Raw genomic sequence first — 22,451 nt, 5'->3', positions numbered from 1 at the left:
TCATATAAATTTCATTGTTAAAGTACAGTATAGGTTTATAATATGCCCTATGTTCTGACATTTGCTGTTTATTCACAAAATAGAAAGTGGTTGTATGGTGTTCATAATTTAGTTGTCATGGTTTTACTGAATGTAAAGTTACATCTTGCATGTTTATTCTTTCCAAATACGCCTTTGATAATAGACCGATCCAATCCCAGCCGATAAGCCCCGCCCACTTCGTTTTTGACGTTAGGGGGGACAACCACTGGCAAATCACAATGGCGTCACCGCTGGCAAAACGTGCGTGATTGCGAACGTTGTTGATGAATTCTGCTTGTGATACTTTTGGTATCTGTCGTTTGTGAATGTTATTTAAAGAGGCAAGTTATACGTATGTGATTTTTAATATATTTTAGCTGGCAGATTACAACTGGCGAGTGAAAATGAGTTACATGCCCGATGAAAAAGCGTCTCGACTTGCTGCTGAGACTGTAGGAAGCATAATTTCTTTCGAATCAATTAATCTATCTGGCAATTCACCTCCGTCCCAGATATTAGCAGGGGAAGGATAACTGAATTTTGTTGTTTGGGTTTATTATCTTTTAAAACTCCTGAACACAACCACATGTTCATGTTGCAGATCGTTTCGGTACCTATAAGTAGATTATCAACACTGCGCGTGGGGCCTTTACTTATCCGTTGGCGTTGTTCAAATTTAGTTCAATAATCTGAAAACATAATCTGAAAACATGGGTTTCTATCTTTTAATGAATTAAGAGAATGGTAAATAAAAAGCAGAAAATATTTCCCGTCTGCTACTTCATGCACCTTATTTGTCTGTACAATTAATGTAAACAAATCAATCACAGCATAACCTATTTGATCTTATTTGGAAATCTGGAAAAGGTAATTGGGCTTGTAAACAATATGTCTCCCTGGACGTACCTGGACATACCCAGAAGCAAATATTCAACAGCTGATCTGCAGCAACTCTCAGTAAAGTTTCTCTCTTCAAAATCTGTACACCATGATAAAATGACACTGAATATAAGGAAACCATTTTTTTAATCATTATTTCCATTGAATTTTTCTATATGTATTGTTGTGGAATCCTAATTTACATACAAACTTCTACAATACTGGACTTCATGAATTGCCAGCGTTTATGTACAGGTATGTCAGAGCACCAGAACACAAAGAAGATCAAAGATACAGTCTGCACCTGTACACTAGCTGACCCATCTTCCAGAAATAGGAAATATGTGATGCAAAATTTTGGAACAGCTAGAGAATCCACAGTTATGATGTCCGAACAATTAACTAGCATTGAAATAGAATGTTACACAAAATACAAATGTAGATCTATTGTTTTTTCATCAGAGATGTTTAACTGCTAACTACTAGTGTAAATAAGGTGCAAAGAATATATCCTATGTTCAAAGCCTTCTGTCAATACAATTACATATTGACATTATTGCTTCTTAATTAAACAATGATAATCTTTGTTTTATTAGATCTGAGACCATATCCCAAGAGGACATAACACTGATTTTGATCTATTTCCATTTCTGAGATACTTACTGGTGTCATAAAAATTATAGTAAAGTTGATTCAAAATTTGGTAAAAGTCATAACAAAGGTTTAGGAAAACAGACATGAAAATGTCCTGAAGCGTTCACCTCCTACAAACCAGTGTGCAATTTTAATATGAAGCTCATTTTGCAAATAACCATCAACAAACCTTGAACAATTTGTCCAAATCCACCATCTTAATAAACACTAGCTTTGGCTCAGTCTTCAAATATTAGTAACCCCTTAAAAAACTTATGATTTATCAGAAGAATTACATCAAATATGGGTTAAATATATGTTTCAATATTTATTCCCTTACATGAAAAGTCAACTGTGTTTTTTGTAAGTTATTCTGTTCCAGGACTGGATAATGCCTGACCAGGGTTTGACCAAAATGTAGCCTTTGCCTTTTCAAATTCTCTGGATGTTGAAATAACTTTAATGAGTTATGATACTAGCAATAACTTTCAGAATTATCTTATTAGTAAATGTAGTATTTAAAAAAACATCAAACCAAGTGATTGTCCTGCCATGATATGTATGGTGTTTAATTTTATTACCCTTCCACATTTACTGAAAAAAGCAAGATTCTTAAAACATACCTTGCTATCATTTCCATAGACTAAGGCTTAGTCTCTGAATATATATAATTTTGATAGTAACAAACAAGCCCATTTATATTGAAAAGGAGCCCTAGGGAGAACAGAGATTCCTGAGGAAATCTAGATTGCTTTATTTAGGGCTTTAGCACTGCTGAGAGGGCTTGGCAGTAGGGAAAATAATGTGGTTCAGGGACTGGGAGACAGACTATCATTTCCAGTGAATTTATCAAAATTACAGTTGTAATATTACTCCTAAAATGTACCAATATATGTGAATAATTTATGTGGTAACAAAACTTCAAATAATGTTCTCATTAAGATATACACTTTATTTCACTCCGTCCAATACTCCAGAAAGTCACTATTCTTCTCACATAGTTTTTGTATTCGATCAACATGGAGGAGGGTAATGCAATTCAAAGTCCCATAAGTCTTTATAAAAAATATGAAATATTTAAAGCATGGTTTTATAGACACTCATATGAACTAATATTGATACTTGGATATTGCATGATAGGCAACTGCTGACACTGACAATATTTCCGTTTGAATAAAAAATATTACTCCTCGAATATTTTGCTCTGTTAACAAGATACTGTAGGCCTGCAGATTGTGCTTATGAAACTTAATTGAAGAATATCTAAGATGGATGGGGACAATATCCGCCACATTGTTCTTTCATGTAACAAGTTTTGCAATTTCGGTTGACCCTAAGCGAAATGGAGATTTGTTTACATTGTGTCACAGCTTTCTCGCCTGTCTCATTTGAGCTTTATGGCGTACCAACTCAATGCCTAGTAGTGACTAAAAACGTTAAGCAAAAACAATTTTGTAGTTACAAGAATTGTCTGTGTTTGTGACAGTTGCAAAGTCTTAAACTGCTATTTGTTGTCATCAATTGTTAATGATTTTGCACATGTGCAAAAGTGTGGAAATTCGTGCAAATTCTCATCAGCAGGCAGACGTAAGTTTCCTGAAGGTTATCTCCCATTTGACAGACACCCATTTGACAGACACCCATTTGACAGACACCCAATTGACAGACACTGAACTAGAAGGTTAATTAGGGTAACACCTACGGGTATAATGGAACAGTCCACTGTTTAGTGAGTAGAGCAGGGTGAGCCTGAAACAGGTTCGTTACTGAGAAGTTTGATTGTAGGTACATAGAACTTTGTTGTGTTTAAATGATAAATGATTTCTCCTCTCAAAATTGTTTTTTCTATCAATTACTATCGAATATAAAAACAGGTTTGTCACTGAGAGGTTTGATTGTGTTTATTGATAGAAAAGCCCCCTCCCAATAATAGCATATGTACAACAGAAGTTAACTGAGAAAACGTTTTGTGAGAGAGATATAGATATGTACATATTTATAAACATTCTGATTTGCAGTAAATGAGACACCTGCATTGCCATGTAAGATACGATTAATACAAATCAGTGTTCTAATTTTAACAACACTTTCTAAAGATTGTAACAGTTTATGTCTTTGAGTAGTATACGATGGCCATTCAAGGACGTAATGATAAACATTCTCACATCCATGGCCACATTGACATGATGCGTCATATTTTAAATATTTATTCTAAATAAATCGTAATTAAGTTCACTCGTCATAGATCTTAATACTGTGTGCAAAACATATAACTTCTTTATTCCATATGAATAATATTTAGGTTCACATTTACTTTATTTGATTTATATGATACATCAGTGTCGCAATTTCTAATAGCTAAGCTAATGTTTTCAATATAATGATGCCGACTCCAGTTAAACCGAAATGTTTGTGAAAAACTGTTTTCATATTGCAGCAATAAAAATTCAAATTACTGTCTTTTCGTCCATCTTTCAAAATAAATAATATAGCTTCAGTTTTAATACAAGACAAATCTTATGGATAACAACTTCTTGATTTATGTTATCCATACGATTGGTCTTGTATTACTACAACAACTGCTAAATGCCTTTGAAGAATTTAGCTTCAGTTTGTTCCTGTGCTTTTATTTGGACTATTCCATAATAATGTGTAGGTAACAGGTAGTAGATAATCTGTTCACCGAACCATAAATGTTGTTGTTTTAAGGTGTCTGCGAACTGGCTGTCTGCGTAATGGGAGGACACCTTCCTGAACGATGGTGCAGACATTAAACTGATCGTTAGGCCTATCGCGTTACTTGATCCACCTCCATTCTTGTTGTCTTGACCTAATGGTTTTGTTAAAGGTACACATCAAATCGCAGCTATATGTAATAAATATAGTGAGTGTAAATGGCATAATTCGAAGCACATCGTTTCGGAGGCATCGTTTGACCCCGGAAATAAGTCTGACAAATCCACACTACGCGCCCGGCTTGCTGATTGGCCAAAATTGACGCTTTCGCCAGTTTTGATTGACAGACTGGATCGGTCTATTACAAAATTTTGTGATAATAAAGAAATGTGTTCCTGACTTTGAATGAAACAATTCAATTAAATCATTAGTTTCACATTTATGCTCTTTGTCAAATGCCTTTGATATAAAATACAAAGTTTTCAGATGATATATTACTGACATCAAGTGAAAATATATATTTCATGGTCACGGTCAAATGTATCTAATAGTATTATGTAACATTGTGGCAGGAGAGTCAAGGAAAAATTTCTTCATCACAAATATCAATGTTTTGGTTAGTGTAATAAATTAACAAATACTATGTGTATTTATGATATGTGTGAAGGAAATATCTTAACACGGTGGCTAGGACTGACTGAAAGGGAGGGAGGAGGCCAGTGTTTACACTTAAATTGGTCAGGGAAAATCTATACTTGTCAGGAAAAAGTCAGGGAATTTTGACCTGCCATGCCTGTGGGAACCCTGACTCTGCATAGTTAGTGAAAAAAAAGATAAGAATGGGTGGGCCTTCTCAAAATGTCAAATGGATATTTATGATGATGTAATATGTTACCTGTTCAATGGGAAGCTGATATGGAAACTAATAATTGACAATGCCATTATATTCCACCAAATTTCAACAGGAACAATGTACACAATCACAGCATTTATCCACAGTAATTATCCCTGCAACGCTTTTTGTGTGTGTGTGTGTGGATGGGGTGGGGGGTGGAAGGTTGAAAATGGGACTCCGTCTGTCCATTCATATTCTTTTTTTCCGGAGCAGAACATAAAAATTGTTCAATATTCCTCCACCAAACTTGGCACATAGATAGGTCTGGTGGTGAGTTTGAGCATTTTGGTAGCTTTGGATTTCTGAATAAAATATTTTTGGCATTCCATGGCTTCAAATTTGACTTCGACTGAATTTGGTGGTAGTGCTCCTTTCTTGAACAGAATTTGAATTCCTTTCAGTACTCTCCTACTTTGCTGACTTGGTTGACACATGTCATCATATCCCAAATTTGTAGATTGATGCTCATGCTGTTGATCACTGGATTGTCAGGTCCAGATTCGATTATTTGCAGACCGCTGCTATATAGCTGGACTATTGCAGAGTGCAGCGTAAAACTTAACTCACTGACACTCGCTCACTGCTATATACATGCCAAAACAATGGACATAGTCATAGCTACTTGACATATTCATGAAGAGTATTTTGCTGTTGCGGGGGGATACTGATAACTTTGTCTTCTTGTTTGTATTACAAACAAGGGAACATGCCGACACTTGTGTTGTGGTCAGTGGAGCAGAAACTTCTCTTGCAGAATACAGCCAGCGGAGTTGAGTAGGCTGGGGTGTAATCTGCTTGTGTTAGCAAACAATACTTTAGCCCCCTGGATGCCACAGGGACATATATGTCCTTCCCCTTCAACCCTCAATTTGAAGTCGAATAAAAATCAAAATATCCCACTCACACAAATACACTTCACAGTTTAGAATTCTGCGGGAAATTTCCTGTTTCTTGACACCATCCAGTATTATTTTAGACAAAGCTCAAGTGCTGAAAATGACCTTTTAAAATAGGCTTCATCGAAAATGGCGACATTTTTGACACAGTATGAAATCGCGATTCACAGCGTTATTTGCTGTATGTTTTAAATGTGAAAATCGGATAATTCCTGGGAGTATTGAATTTAAAATAACCTATTCATGATCACTGATATCAGTTTTACATGAAATCGCTAATTATAATTCTGAAACGCTAGTCGATGAATCTAGAATCGGTTGGGATGTTTTCGAAAATGCACTTACACATCTAACACCGTGAGCCGCTTTCCGCCATATTGATAGTGTTTACAAAATCACGCCGCGAAGGCGGGTATTGAGACACCTATTACATCAATGTGATATTTCATATTCAGCTTCAAAAATGCATCACTGAATTCCCCATACATTTTAGAATCAATTTGAAACTGGTCTGTGTCACCAATAATAACTGTCTAGATAAAATGAGACGAAACATATTGGGTGTGAAAACGAACGCTGTGCTTGTTAGTCTGAAATGTAAACAAAGACAAATTCCGATTTTACACTGCGTAGCATTTTCTGAAATTTTTCAACATTCATCCGTCTATTCATTGCTTGCAATGGCTCGATACCTTTAGAATATACATGGAAAGAGTATCGTAGCAAGAAATAGGAAATTATAAATAGATACAATGCAATGATTTGATAATTCATAAGAAATTGTCAAAGTTTCCGTGCAGCGTGACATCATGACTGACGCCAAATCACGCAGAACGACAACGGTAATTATCTGCATTTCTGTCCTTTTCTCTTACGTATAGTGAAAACGATAAAAACATATAACAATACACAGATAGTCAGAATCATTCGAATTACTTACATCTCATATTTATGGACAAACGATCCCTGAATCAGTGGAAGGGTCCTTGCAAAATCCTGTGTACCCTTGTCAGCAAAGCCGCCATTTTGTAAGAAATCGGTCAGCGGTAGTGATGTCATACGTCAACATTGTTCTACATATTAGGCAATTTCTTTGAAGTGAAGGTCGGTCGAACAAGAGTAAACACAATCGCCATATCCTTCCGATTACACTGTCAGTATTATGATGTATATTTTGCGGATAGTTCGGATGCTTTTTCATGAAACTGACTTCAGTATCTACATTTAGCCTTGTTCAATATCATATCATACATGCATATGGGGTTTACGGTGTTTTATTCTTTGAAAGTTTTTGTTTGTTTGAATCATATTTACATAAGAAATTGACATATTTATTGCAATACACCATATTCTAAACCTTTACACAAGTGTTAGAAGATCAAACGTAGCCATAACTGCATCTACTTTAGTTCCTATGATGTACAATATTCAATTTATTTGGACTAATATTGCAATTTCATGTGAACAGGTTAATGAACGGTGATATAATTCAACCTTATATGCAAAACTGATAATATTAATGACAATGATTTATATATGGTATGAAATGTATATGCACACATATTTAAAGGAATTGTCTTGTTCATTGCATAATTTTGTGTCGCTTTATAGACAAAAGAATGATGCATATAGATCGGCAAGGTGCGCTGTTTGTTGAAACGCTTTATGATTCTCTGTCATTGTTTTCGATAATATATTCAATTCATATTCAATTAAATAATATTGTGATGACAGGATATCAAACTCTAACTACTTATAGGAAAATTGTTGAAAATATATATACCATCTCATGTGTTAATTCGACAAATCTTATATCCATATTCTAATATATAGTTCCATATATAAAAGCTATCCTTATGCATCTTTCATTGCATACGCTTGAAGAGAAATAGCTTCATAATCATAAACAAACAAAATTCTTATCCCAAACAAAATATTCGGGTGCTGGGAAATATTATTTTATTTACGCTAAATTGATGCCAAACAGGTGCTGTGTTTTCACAATCAGATACGCTGTCAAACTGTCTAATTGTTGATATATTCAGGACACTATTTAAATGGAAAAATCAGTCATTTTATGTTTTGTCTAAAGAGTGTTAAATTCTGACATAGAAGTCTAGACCTTTGATACAATTAATGGAAATTAAGCGAGATATATACTAATCAGCATACCAATGTCGTCTTTTTCTGACGTCTCAAAATGCATAAAACAAGTGATGACGTCAACTAAAATGTTGTATTATTTTCAGCAATTTCGTTACATTTGAAGATATGGCTAGTACTCTGGTAATAGAGTACTAACGATGCAAAATTAGTCAAATTACATCTACACAAACAGGAGAATATGGGAATCTAAGAGCTAACTTATATATCGGATAGGGCCATTCAAATCGCTATTACGTGCTTTCACATGTAATACGTTGTCATCTTTTCTTATAAATTGTGAAACTACCAAAGCGCATCCGTTCACATTGGGGAAGTTTGAATTGGAATAGTGTGGTTCACCATGAATATAAAATAACGAAAATATAGCGTCCGTGATCCACAACAAATTCTCTCCAAGTGATCTGAGTTACATTGACCTAGTGTTACGATAACGGAGTTATGCCCCTTATCATTATATCGTATGACCTCTCTGTCGCCGCTTTGACGCCATAGAAGAAAATCCATTTTTGACATTTATTATGCAGTCATTTTAATGTTGAGCGTGATAACGCTATGCACAAGCACATAAACCCAATTCATATACACTTATGTCGCTCAGATATCAGGCTGTATTTTCTTCGCTTCACACTTTCCGTAAAGATGCCCCATTAAAAATACGAGCACAGTGCTTTTTATCGGTGCCGATAAAAGCGGAGAAATTTACTGCTTTTTAACGCATAACAAGAATTTGGACAACATTTAGCAAGGTCTATTTCTCAAACCGTCAAGGTAGTTGCACTTATATTTATACCAACGGATGGGAAATTTAATATTCTACATTTCTGTGTAATTTTATAGCCTTACGTAGATCCAGGACCACGCGGGCTCAATTCTCGCACAACGTTCACTTTTCAAAGCGTATGAAAATGTGCGCCTGAAAAAAAACTCGGCAGCCAGGGGGTTAGATCAGTCAACAAACTGGCATTTTGTAGCAAAAGTTAAAACTGTCAAGTATATGTACTGAAGAGCCAATTTTGTGTCAAGAGTGGATTCTCTAATAAATTTAAACAAACATAAATAAGAAAGACTCATTCTTGTTTAGAAATAAAAAGTGTCAAGTATCATTCATGATTAATGATCACTGTGGGACAAATTATCTGTATTTTTCACAGAATTGTGTATGCATAACAGTTGGATGAATTTCATAAGATATGTCATGACAATTTTTTTCTTATATCAGATGCCCCAGTGATCACCTCCGTCCCCAGCAACAAGGATGTGACAGAGAACACCAGTCCCAACATCGACTGCAGCAGTAACATCACACCAGGCAACCCTTCAACAACAAGCTACAGGTGGACAGGTCCAGGTGGTTACAGCAAGGATGGGGCTGTACTTGACAGACCTGTCACCAGGACTCAGGGAGGAGTGTACATCTGTACTACCTCCAACACTGCAGGACTGTCTGACACAGCTCAGGTCAACATCAATGTGCAGTGTAAGATTTTATTTATGAAATTCTGTTTCTTGTCTGTTAGTCTGTAGCTCATGGGTTCTACTCTGTTGATATGCAACAGGGAAATAGTAACATCTCCACATCAGAGTGGATGGGTACCTGCTATTATGGAAGTAATTTTGTGTTTGGTTCTCTAACCTTCCTACTCAAGTTTGTGTGTGTTTGTGAAGGTCCTGATGGCAGAATAATCAGATTGAGAGACTGTACAGGCCATGGATAATCCACAGTCTAGTATCTCCCATTGCACATGCCATTTCATGTTCACATTCTGAACCACCATTATATGTTTTCAGACTCTTTGTTATTTTTTCCCGATTTTTTCAGTTTCCTTTGGATAAATTTTGGAAAGTAACTATAATCCCCACTCTGATTGGAATTATTAGTTATGTCCTATATGGACCTTTATCTGTTGTCTTTCAATCTTTCACTTAGCAAAAACATGAACATTTGTTTCTTGACATGGACAGTTTTTACCTTTCTCATTTTATCAATTTCCCAAATGAAAAGTGATGTCCCAAATGCTAATGTAATAACTTATGTACCTACAAGCAATGGGCTTCTGTATTAAAGTTACTCAAAAGTAAACAACGTTAGGCATCAAAGATAAATAGATGATTTTGGTGAAATCAGAATTACTTTCTGATGTGTTTGTATTTTTAAGAGCATTTTGGAAAAAAGACAGGGATGTTATGTGAATGACAGAGTATGGTTTTAGGCCTGTTATGGCAATATTTATCTATATCCAAGCATCATCAAAGAGAGGATACAAAAGAAATGGGCTTCACACAGGAGATAAAGAAAAACAAGTATAACCAGACTACCCTACCACCTCTGGTGATAATCATGTTTGTAATAGGTACTTCATGACAAATTTTGTCATCTGCTTCTACCAGACGCCCCAGTGATCACCTCCGTTCCCAGCAACAAGGATGTGACAGAGAACACCAGTCCCAACATCGACTGTAGCAGTAACATCACACCAGGCAACCCTTCAACAACAAGCTACAGGTGGACAGGTCCAGGTGGTTACAGTAAGGATGGGGCTGTACTTGACATACCTGTCACCAGGACTCAGGGAGGAGTGTACATCTGTACTGCCTCCAACACTGCAGGACTGTCAGACACAGCTCAGGTCAACATCAATGTGCAGTGTGAGTATATCAGTCATGCTACCATGATTACTAAAAACGCACATACTCTCTGTGTTATGTTCCCCAAGAACAGCAAAACCTTCTCACCCCTTTCTGAGCCCATGTGACCAAACACCATGGTTGGGAAGTGTATTTTCTGTGCTTAGTGCAAGCCATCCCAGCAATATCAATTCTAAATTTTTCAAACTATGAGGCCTAGGTTATATTTTTGGGTCTTTCAACACATTTCAATGTGCAGTGTGAGTATATGGTTAAGATATGATACAAACCTTGAGAAAATAATTGAAGATGAAATGTTTTCTCGGTTGATTTGAATCAGATTTTTTTTATCAAGACAACAGTGAAGAGTATTGAAATGATGCTCAGATCATATTCAGTCCAGTTTAAGTATAAGATCATGCATGTGAAACACATGCTTACGTCACCTGTCAGACATTACATCAATTGAACCCATGCCTGCAATTAGTTGATCAAAACAATTATGAAAAATAATGATAGTTATATTGGAATCTTTTATAATAAGCAATCACCATGATATTAAAATAAATGTTCCTGTTAAGTCACTGAAGAACATGAAGGTATAGTCGGTTTGGCTCAAAAGCGGACCGATGATTTGCAATCTAACTCGAAAACTAATAAACATAAACTACTCAATGAAACGCTGATCATAATCAAAACATCATACCAACTCTGTGAGGTTTTTGCAGATTTTTTTGTCCTTAAAATAATAAAGTTGTTTAACAATCTATCGTTAAAATATTGAGACAGTTCACTATTTGTTACGAGGTAGGAGTGCAGAGAAAGGGACAGCCAGGGATACATATATATATCTCTCCAACAAATATGTTTTGATATTTTAATCGTATTTAACACTGTTTATTCACGGTGTAGTCCATGTTTGTTCAGTAGTTTACGTTCATGAAAATCTGTTCCAAATGTAAGTTACGTTTCCCTGCTGCTGACCCGCACCTAATATGCCCTAGCTGGACGGTACCATGTTCTTTCAGCTCACGCTGCAATTATTGCAAGCATTTATCTACTTGTGCTTTTAATAAATACCTCCTTTGCGTCCTGAGACGTGCCGCAGATAGGTCGAGAAGGGTTGATCCAGTTATGGATAATTCAGCTGAGTCCCTCACCAGTCAACTGCTGTCTGACGACCCCCTACCGTCTGGTGTTCCGCTGGAGGTTCCCTCGGAGGAGAGGCGTGGACGAAGTCCGCCACCTCCAAGAAGAGACCTGCTTCTCCAGACATCCCGTCGTCACAGTCTAAGACTCGGAGATCGTCAAACACCCAGCGCAGACTCTACACCCCCAGGGCAGCGTCCACCACCAAGGGGAAGTCAGCGCAGACAACTAGAACTTTCTCGGCTGAGATTGTTCCCTTGACAGAACAGGGTCTGTATGATGAACAGCCGATCATCATCCCAGAGGTTCATTGCAAGAAACGACCGGGTCTCAGCTACGGTGACTTCAGCGCAGATTTCGTCTCAACCCGAGGTATCAACGCTGACGACAGATGACCATCCAGTGGGCCCCGTCGCCATCACCGCAGGAAGGGCAGCGCCAGTACCACCGCAGACATTCAACCCGGGCGACTTTATGCAGCAGTTCTCCCAGCAGATCATGGAGCTGATGGAAGAACGTTACGGCCTGGAAAAGAAGTCACAGCCAGCCCAGGTCCCGAGCCTATGCGAAGGCTCCAAAGCAGACATCTCTGAGGGACCTACCATCAACTTGACTTCTGCCAGCAGACCTGCACTCCCGGACCAGCCTGCGCGAAGGTCGTCTCAACCATCCCCTGCAGAGGACTCGGACGATCAGCATCCGCTGGACTTGCGCTTCAATGGCGTTCAGGCCAACAAGATCCCCTCCTGCTTCGGACTCGGACAAGGCCTTCGCGAAAGACTTCAACAACAGTATCCAAGACATCTGCCTCCCACAGAGCGACGAGGGATTCACCAGGACCTTCGCGAACCCACAGTCGCTTATCTCCGCGCAGGTCACCGCGCAGGTCACCCTACAGACACAGATCATCGGACCATTCAACACGCCGATCTCCACGCAGATCCCCACACAGGTCTCCGCGCAGGTCTCCACGAAGGTCTCCACGATGTTCGCCGCACAAGTCTCCATGCAGGTCTCCCCGCAGATCTCCACCTAGGTCACCACAGCCACTTAGGACTCCACCTAGTTCACCATCGGAGGAGTATCAACGTCCCTTACTCAGCACTCCTGTTACTGAGGATGATGGCGGCATCATATTTTCGGACTCTGAAATACGTTACTGGATGGCTAATGGATTGGACTTGGCTTCACCATCGAAAGACGATAATCCGGCTCACACCTATCTTATGAGAGAGGATGATGTCGACACGCTCACTCTGCCCCCGATTGATCCCATAGCAGCGGTTCCACAGAACCTGGACGCAGCTTTCATGACAGCAACTAAAGCCCAGGCGCCGCACCTACCACAGTTCAACGCCAGGAAGTTCTCCTCCCATAACATGGATCCCATAAGAAGGACCAACAGTTCATGACAGACCACCTCACATCTATCTCCGCAGCACTCACACTGCCTCGTCGACAAGGTCTCCTTGCCTCCTGCAGTTGGAGTGAACAGTTTGCTAAGTCACTCTACACAGCCCTGTGGTCAACTCCTTCCATCTTCGCTGGAGAAATCGAAATGGTTGCTAAGGAAGTTACCAAAGATTCAAGAGAAGTCCTAATGATCAAGTCCATAGACACTCTGGCCAGCGTCATCAGGCAAACATCCCAGCATTACTCAGGAAGGTCCAAGTTTCCTGGAATACAGAGGGCACGGGACAAGAAAGTGGGTAGCTCCAGAGGCGGTAAAGATTCTTTTTGCCGCCCTACCCGCAATTGCAGGGCAAGATCCGGATGAGGCAGGGCACCCAGAGGCTCCAGGGATTATCGACGATGAAAGACGGGTTCGGAACGACTGGAGTCTTCCAACCCCAGCCATTCCCGTACAACCTTCCCAAGTGGGTGGACGTTTACAACTACACTGGGAAAACTGGTGAATACTACAAGATCCATACGTATCCAACATCCTAAGACACGGATATCGCATTCAACTACAGGCCGCTCCACCGCTTACAGTCAACCCTCACAAGTTCGACTTCAAGACACATCAGATAGAGAAGGCTGTCTCATCTCTTCTAACCAAGCAGGCCATAGAAATCGTGGATCCAGTCAACATCACACCAGGTTTCTACTCCCCAGTTTTCCTGGTTCCAAAGAAAAGTTCCGACTCATCTACAATATGAGCACGTTCAACAGGGATTATCTACGCAGATCTCCCAGGTTCCGCATGATACATCTACCTCAACTACTGCACCTCGTCCGTCAGATGGACTACATGGCCAGCATAGATCTACAGGATGCTTACCTGCATATCCCTATCCATCCCGACTCGAGAAAGTACCTCAGATTTACACTGGTCGGGCTACATTACCAATGGAAGGTCCTGCCATTTGGAATCTCATCAGCCCCATGGTTGTTTACAAGAGTAACGAAACCCATAGTCACATATCAACATCATCAAGGGCTACGCAGTGCATTCTACCTCGACGACGGGATTCAAGTAGATCAAGATCCAGAGCGTCTCAGACTACAGTTGAATTTCACCATCAAGCTACTCACTCAGCTAGGATGGTTAGTGAAGTTGGACCTAGAACCTACACAGGACCTGCAGTTTCTAGGCATCAGATTTCTCATGACACAGAACCGTATCGTCGTGCCGGAGGACCGATGGCTCAAGATTCAACAGACAATCCCTCAAGCCTTACTCTCTCCGTTGCCACTACGACACTGGCAGAGTCTGTTGGGTCTCCTCACGTCCGCACAAGACATGACAGCCAGAGGCAGACTACAGCTACGCCCGTTACAGGTCCTTATAAACGCTCATCTCGACGACCTAGAACCCTTCGGTCTCCCGAATTACCTCAGACCTCATCTACTATGGTGTACCCGGAGGTCGAATGTTTGCGAAGGCATCTATTTAACAGAGCCGGAGTTCAAGACCCACCTATACGTGGACGCTTCACTCCAAGGTTGGGGAGCACATCTCGACAAATATGTGGCAGCCGGGATATGGAACCAGGAAGAGAGAAGTCTGCACATCAACATGCTGGAGATGAAAGCAGTCATCAACGCCATACTCCATTGGAGCACCATTCTACAGAATGCGCATCTCATGGTACACACAGACAACTCTACAGTGGCGTTTTATATAAGCAAGCAAGGCTCAACCAGATCATTGAACCTACTGAATCTATGCTTTCAACTGTTCGACCTATTCGACGATCTGAACATCCACGTAAGAACATGTCACATTCCAGGAGCCAAGAATGTCTTAGCAGACGCACTCTCCCATCATACTCAACCATCGCCGACGGAATAGATGCTCCATCCAGAGATCTTTACACAGATCATCAAGGAAATAGGAGCACCGTTGATAGACCTATTCGCCACACGCTTTAACAATAGCTAACAACATTTGTCTCTCCAGTCCCAGATCCACGAGCGTGGGCAACGGACGCTCTCAGCATATCCTGGGAAGGCCAAAACGCGTACGTGTTTCCACCGCCAGCGCTACTACCGAGGGTGTTACAGAAAATCAGCCAGATAAGGAACCTCCAACTGATTTTGGTCGCGCCCTACTGGCCAGCGAGAATGTGGTTCCCCATTCTCATACAAGAACTCGGACCACCTCAACTGCAACTACCAGAGCGGTCCAATCTACTAGTACATCCTCACACAAAGCAGGCGCACGGCAACCCAGGGGCATTCCAACTACACGTGTGGACTGTATCAAGGCATGTTTAAACAAGAGAGGGTACTCCGCCAGAGCGGCGAAAGCAGTCACGCTTGCTTTACGCAATTCTACACGCAACTTGTACAACGACAAGTGGCACAGCTTTGAGACCTACGCTGCTAAAAATGGATTTTCAGCTAGAAAAGCAACACATCCTCAAGTGGCAGACTATCTTTGTCACTTATGGCAAACAAAGCGACTAAAAGGATCTACACTCTCAACATACCTAGCAGCATTGAGCTCAGTTATTACTATGAGGACGGGTGCCAAGCTAACGAAAGTACCAGAGTTACTGGCCTTGTTACGCTCTTATAAATTGGAGGACCATAAACAGAGATTTCAAGCTCCGGCATGGGACCTCAATATCGTTCTCAGACATCTCACAAGTGACGTCTACGAACCACTGGATGAACTGAGAATAATCACAATGCCAAAAATTGTTTCCATGTGGTTACAGAATTTGTCAATGAAAGGTGTAAACAAAGTGTAAGGTCACAAGAAATTAAATGTGATGTTTTAAACTTCAGTAGCATGTATGGCCACGATGTATGCGGAACACCAAAATCATTCTTCAAAAACTTGTGGTTAATTAATACCGAGCTATTAAAAGTTGCCAAAAAGTCGCCTGCTTCACTCGCGCCCGCCAACGAAACCACAGAGATGTTACGTAACTCTGTCGTCAGAGCACTGCAGTGACGTCCTGTGAGGAAGGATTTTCAGTTAGTTGTATATAAAGTGTGTAGCAAGCTCGTCATTTTAATGATTTCTCGACATAAGCGAAGACATGTTGAATCGTTGTGTTGTCGTCAATTGCTCCTAGGGTTTGGGCGATGGTGTCACCATGCCCAGATTTGGACAGAACCCCGCAGTTCGTGCTAAATGGGTTATATTTCTGAGTGCAAAGCGAGCATTGTGAAAGCCTGGAACAATATCTTACTTGTGTTCAGATCGCTTCACGGAAGTTAAAAAATCAAAACTATTTACTAGTAGTGGTAAAATATGTATATGATTGATGACCAAAACGATTTTCCATGACACAACTTGTAACATAACGATTTCTTCCTCGGAAGCGAGGTTGTGGTCGAAGTGATAATATTGTAAGTAGTATTATATTGACACCGACCTCGCCTCACCAGAGAAATTGTTATGTTATAAGTTATAAATCATGCAAAATCCTTATTGGCCATCAATCAAATACATATTTTACTACCAGTAGAAAGTAGTTTGGATTTTGTAACTCGGTGAAAACAAACCTAAATAGCATTTATCCTCAGACTGGCGGATGTTCGCGCCATTTTTTAAAATCGTGAAGTCGCGGGCTAAAGTCTATTAGAATTAATGAGATTATGGTTTGTTTTCATCAAGTTAGAAAATCAAAACTACTTTCTACTCGTAGTTAAATATGTATTTGAATCATGACCAAAAGGATTTTGCATGACACAACTTGTAGCATATCGATTTCTTCCACGGAAGCGAGGTGGGGGTCGAAGTGACAATACTGCGTGAAAAACTTTTTGCTACATTCACGTGGTAGATATCACGTGGTATCAGTATGTAGATACTAGTCAATGTACGTCTATATATTTGGTCTTAGAATTCTAATTAGTTTATTATCATACTTGTATGCATTTTGAAACTTAATAAAAAGCAGGCGATTTGCTGATACTCACAGTGAATTTCTAACAGGACTGTAATATCTAGCTAGACATTGTATAGTTTGCCAATGTGAATCATAATGTGCACACACGCCCTAGTGTATGTTGTCTGTCTCATTACACTTCACAGCGAAAACAACGATTCTGTTGAATGCTATGACAAATGAATAGAAACAAAATGCAAATATTAAAATTAAACAGATTAAAGTTATAGGAACAATGTCAGGCTGTTACCTTGTTCGAGGAATGTATCCCATAAAACTTATGGGCCGACACTGTTTTGAGAATACGAACAGAACTTCATTGTTGCATCAGAAATACATATAAGCATTTGCTGTGTGCTAAAACTGTATGTACCTATTTACCTAAGTAAATTTTCAGATTCTTCTAGCAATGGCAAAGTAGGGTTGTTAAGTTTACGGATTCAAATAAATCAAATGTCAATTTTTAATATCATGCGTAATAGACGTCATAGATTTACATGACATGATTAATATCGAGGTGAAACAAAACACAGAAATGGGATCAATTTGGATCAGTCATTATACCATCCAGGCATTAGAAAACCTGAAAAAGCCCAAACTGCTTTGATACTTTATTACAATCAGACAAGAACTACCGGGGATGTTTTCAAATACCGCGGTAACTGCATCTGATGGGCATCCACCCTTCTTAATGTCACACTGTTTAGGTTGAAGAAATTAACCGTAACCGTGATGAGCGAGGGTGATCATCGTTTTCTCTATCACTAAATAAGTAGGCAATACTTTTTACAGATGACTCTTTATTCACGGTCGATCATAAATGATGGAGATCTGCAATGAGAGTAAACACATCATGTATAACATGGATAATTAAATAACATATAATCCTCTATCCCTCCCCAGGTCATTGTCGGATCTTGACAAAGATGTGGCAAGGACTGAAAGAAATCGTTCTGACTAGAACTCGGGTTTGAGTTAAATAAAGCATAATGTCTTGAATTGTCCTTAAGTGATTGGGAAAAGTCTAAACGTTTGGAACAAACTGGAATAAAGAGAGAAACTGGCAATAAAGCATTCAGGGCTTTCACTGGGTAGACTGTCCTTTGGCCAAGGGACTATTCTGACTCGTAACATGCACGTAATCAGACAGCCAGTTTGGCTTTTTCTTGGTGCGGGTAGAACGTCGTGGGTGGATCACACTTGTGTCTACTGTTAGGGTCGATGAAGGATCGATGCTTTGTGACTCTGTCAGGACAGTGGGTTCTCTGATCACAGGACAGAGTGGACGGGATTTATCAGGTGAGGGGGGTGTGGATTGTGAGACATCAGGCGTAGCAGCTGGTCTGGACGTCACTGGCTGTTGATGCGGAGTGCGTTGTTCGTCACCGGTAGAGACAGTTGTAGGTGTGGTCAAGTGTTCTGATGTTGTCTGAGCCGGATGTGGACATAGTATGGGGGTGGTGGTATTGTCAAGGGTAGATGTTTGTGGCCTTGGCAAGTCATCAGCGATTGAGCGTCTAGATGGAGGTTGGAAAGCAGGGATGTACTTCCTGAGGAACTTCCGATTGCGTAGGGTCACTCTACCTGATCCGTCTACCCGTACAACATCCTGTTTTGTCCCATTTGAGAGGGTGAGGCCCTATCTGGTTCTGGATTCTGACAAAGTCACCAACTGCGAGAGGTGGGAGCTGTTTGGTGTGCTGAGTGAGACGTTCTGCCATCTTCATATGTCGGTTTCTGAGTGCCTCCTCCCTCAGTAATAGTGTATCGCTCCATGTCTCATGAGGTTTGTACCGACCGGGTAGGATGGGGATGAAGTCCTTTATGGCTCTGCCAAAAACACACATAGCAGGAGATAACTTTGTGTCTCTGTCTGGGGTGTTCCTGTACTGAAGCATTGCCCGCTGGAAAGCATCCGTGTCAAGTTCACCTTGGGGTTCGGTGTTGTCAGTGATCATGCGTTTGACTGTCTTCACGCCAATTTCTGCCCTGCAGTTGCTGTGGGGGAAGGCGACAGAAGATAGTCGATGATGTACTGACCATGTGTGAAGGAACTCTCTGGTTGCAGAGGCTGTGAATTCGGTTCCCCCATCAGAGGAAAGTTCATTAGGTATGCCAAATGTGACAAATGTGCGTCGTAAGCAGTTCTCTCCACAATTGGCCAGTTGGAGTATCTGTCGACCAGCACCAGATAGTTGACACCCTTGTAATGAAAGAAGTCAGCGCATAGACAATGGAAGGGGTAGGATGGGTATACTAGTGGTGTTGGTGGGGCTGATGGTTGTGATGGAGCCATCCGATTGCAGTGAGCACAGTTGGTTCGGAGGGTTGTAACGGCCAATGTGAGTCCGGGCCAGAAGATAGATGCTTCAGCTCTGGACATCATTGATGAGACGCCTTGGTGTGCAGAATGGAGGGCAGTAAGGGCATCTTCACGTAGTGCTGGTGGGATCACAATCCGGTCCTTGTATAGCACAACTCCGCTCTACCGTGGTGGAGATGCTCTCTGAACTGATGATATTCACGTAGTCGCGGTAGGAAGTTCAAGGCGGGATTCTGGCATCCCAGTTTCAATAAGATCAACGAAGTTTGGCCATGGATACATCGCTAGTGGTGGCAACTTTCACCTTGTTCCACGTGATGGGTTCCAAGGAGCTGATTGCAGATGCAGCAGACTGGAGAGTGGCATCCTCTACACTGTAGTCAGGGTCTTCACTGCATCTGATGGAGGCAAGGATGTTATGACAAACATCCAGAGAAGGGGAAAGTTCAGTACAGTCCATGGCTGCAATATCATCCACTAGAACTATCCTCTCAGGGTTACCAGTTGGGTTACGAGATACAGCGTCGGCAGCTCTGTGTTTGGCTCCGGGGATGTGAACCATGTGGAATTTGTACCGCAGGGTCTTTTCCTTCAGGTTACGTAGTCGAGCATTCGAGATGCATTCAAGTGATTGATCCCCAAAGATCTTTAGTAGAGGTTTGTGGTCAACTGCAATGGTCAAATCATTGCATCCAAGGACAAAATACCTTGCTTTCTGACCCGTGAAGATCCGGGGTAGAATAGGTCTTCAGCAACCCATGTGCTTGCCATAAAAAGGCGACTATCTTGTCGTAAGAGGCGACTAACGGGATCGGGTGGTCAGTTTCGCTGACTTGGTTGACACATGTCATCGGTTCCCAATTGCGCAGATCGATATTCATGCTGTTGATCACTGGATTGTCACTTGATTATTTACAGACCGCCGCCATATAGCTGGAATATTGCTGAGTGCGGCGTAAAACTAAACTCACCCACTCACTCACTCACTCACTCACCTTGCTTTCTCAAGGGCATCAACCACTGTTAGTGTTTCCCCCTCGACCGGTGCATAGCGGGATTCCACGGCGTGGGTGAAACGACTTCCCACCAGGGTGACTTTCCATCCATCTCTACAGCAAAATGGCAGGGTCTTTGGGCATTGACAGTGCTTCTGGAAGAGCCAAAATCCAATTCCGTGTTTCGACCAGTCTGTTGTTTGCGTCAAAGATGTGCACACCTTTCTCAATCTCATTGACAATGACGGTCTTGGATTCTTGAAACAAGCGGTCCAGATTGTCATCCCAACGAAATGGTGTTCCAGGCTTTAGAAGTTGACGAAAAGAATGCATCCTCTCAGCCATGCTGAATGCGTGTGACACTTGATTGACAAGTCCAAACCAAGAACGCATGTCCGTTATGTTCTTTGGTGTAGGAAAGTCCATGAAGGCTTGTAGGTACTTCAAGCAAGGTCGAACACTGGCACGAGTAATCTCAAAGCCTGCAAACTCCACGGTGTCTTGTGCAAAAGTGAACTTTTCAGGGTTTAAAGTAATGCCATTCCTTCCACAGATGTCAAGCCAATTACATGCCTGGAAGAAGGATTTCTCAATGTCATCAGCCCACAGGAGTGCGCCATCCACACACTTGGTTTTGTTTGGCACATCAGACACAATCTCGTCAAAGCGTCTTGTGTATCCATCTCCGGAGGCTTATATATCCTTGTGGAGCAGTGCGATATCTATATCGGCCCCGTAGTGTGATAAATGTGGTAAGGTGTTTGTCCTCATCTCGAATGGGGACACTGTGGTAGCCATTCCATGCATCGAAGACAGATTTCTTCTTATTCTGTGGCACTGATCTGGCTTGGTGGAAGGGGGATTGTGTGTGATGTGTCTCTCTAATGGCATGGGCATTGAGAGCCTGAAAGTCAACAGTGCGTCGCGGCTTGCCATTCTTCTTTGGACAGACGACCATTCTGTGGCACCATGTAACCGGTTCTCCAATTGGCACTGGCTCCAGCACACCTAGTCTGACATCCTGGTCTAGTCTGGCTTTGACGTCTTTCTGCCAGTGAAGTGGGACAGGGACAGGAGTGTGGTGAGCAACAGGCTGGGCGTCCAGATCGACCATCAGTTTCATGGGAGGTCCATCCATGAGGGGGAGAGGTTGGTGCTCGCAGATGTTGAATGTGCTGGACTTATATAAAGCCTAGTCTGTCATAGTCTTCTGCATGGACAGCCATCGATAGGTTGAGGAAGGGCTGGGGCCGGGAGGCTTGTTTAGTCCATGTGTCCGTCAGCTGATCATATAGGTGGTGATCAAGGTGAAGTGTCTTCTTTCCTTGGCGCCAGCTGATGTCAGTGAGTGAGCAGAGCATGTCAAAGACCGCACCTTCATTTTCCTCAACCGCCCGTGGAGGCTTCTCAGCTCTCAGTTTCACTTTGCTCTGGCACACTGTCAAAGTGATTGTAGCGGTTACAGGATGAACACATGCGACCGAAGGCAGGACAGTGTTTTTTCCTGATTTTCAGGGATGCACTTTTTCCATGCCCCTTTCTTCCACAGTAGAAGCATGACTCGGACGTATCCAGTTTCTTGGATGAATTAACAGCTGTGTCCTTGTTTCTTCGGTAGCCACTGCTAACAGCTTCCACAGACTGGGAGTCCAGAAGTCGAGATGCCGAGCGTTCGCCTGATTCCTTGGCTTCCACAAATTGAAACACCTGTTCGAGATTCATGTCTTGGTTCTTGTCTCCAAGGAGATCTAACTGGATTTCAGGGTCATTTAGTCCACGGATGAGTACATCGCGTAGGATTGTCTCTGTGTAGTTCACCTCCTGATGGCACCCTGGACATGC

General features: G+C 41.2%; 1 protein-coding gene across 1 annotated transcript in view; it reads left to right on the top strand.

Moving 5' to 3' along the window:
* The window catches only part of LOC124253580 (hemicentin-1-like), a 118,584-nt gene that overhangs the window by 20,745 nt on the left and 75,388 nt on the right, over positions 1-22,451 (top strand). The window contains exons 5-6 of the mRNA XM_046687387.1: positions 9,386-9,643; positions 10,555-10,812. Of these exons, the coding sequence (XP_046543343.1) occupies positions 9,386-9,643; positions 10,555-10,812 (516 nt within the window). The remainder of the gene's footprint in view (positions 1-9,385; positions 9,644-10,554; positions 10,813-22,451) is intronic.

This window comes from Haliotis rubra, unplaced genomic scaffold, assembly GCF_003918875.1.
Source record: "Haliotis rubra isolate DU_JTF1 unplaced genomic scaffold, ASM391887v1 Scf545, whole genome shotgun sequence".
Classification (NCBI taxonomy): Eukaryota; Metazoa; Mollusca; class Gastropoda; order Lepetellida; family Haliotidae; genus Haliotis; species Haliotis rubra.
Note: the sequence above shows the minus strand (reverse complement) of the source record. Positions and strands in the feature narration are given on the sequence as shown.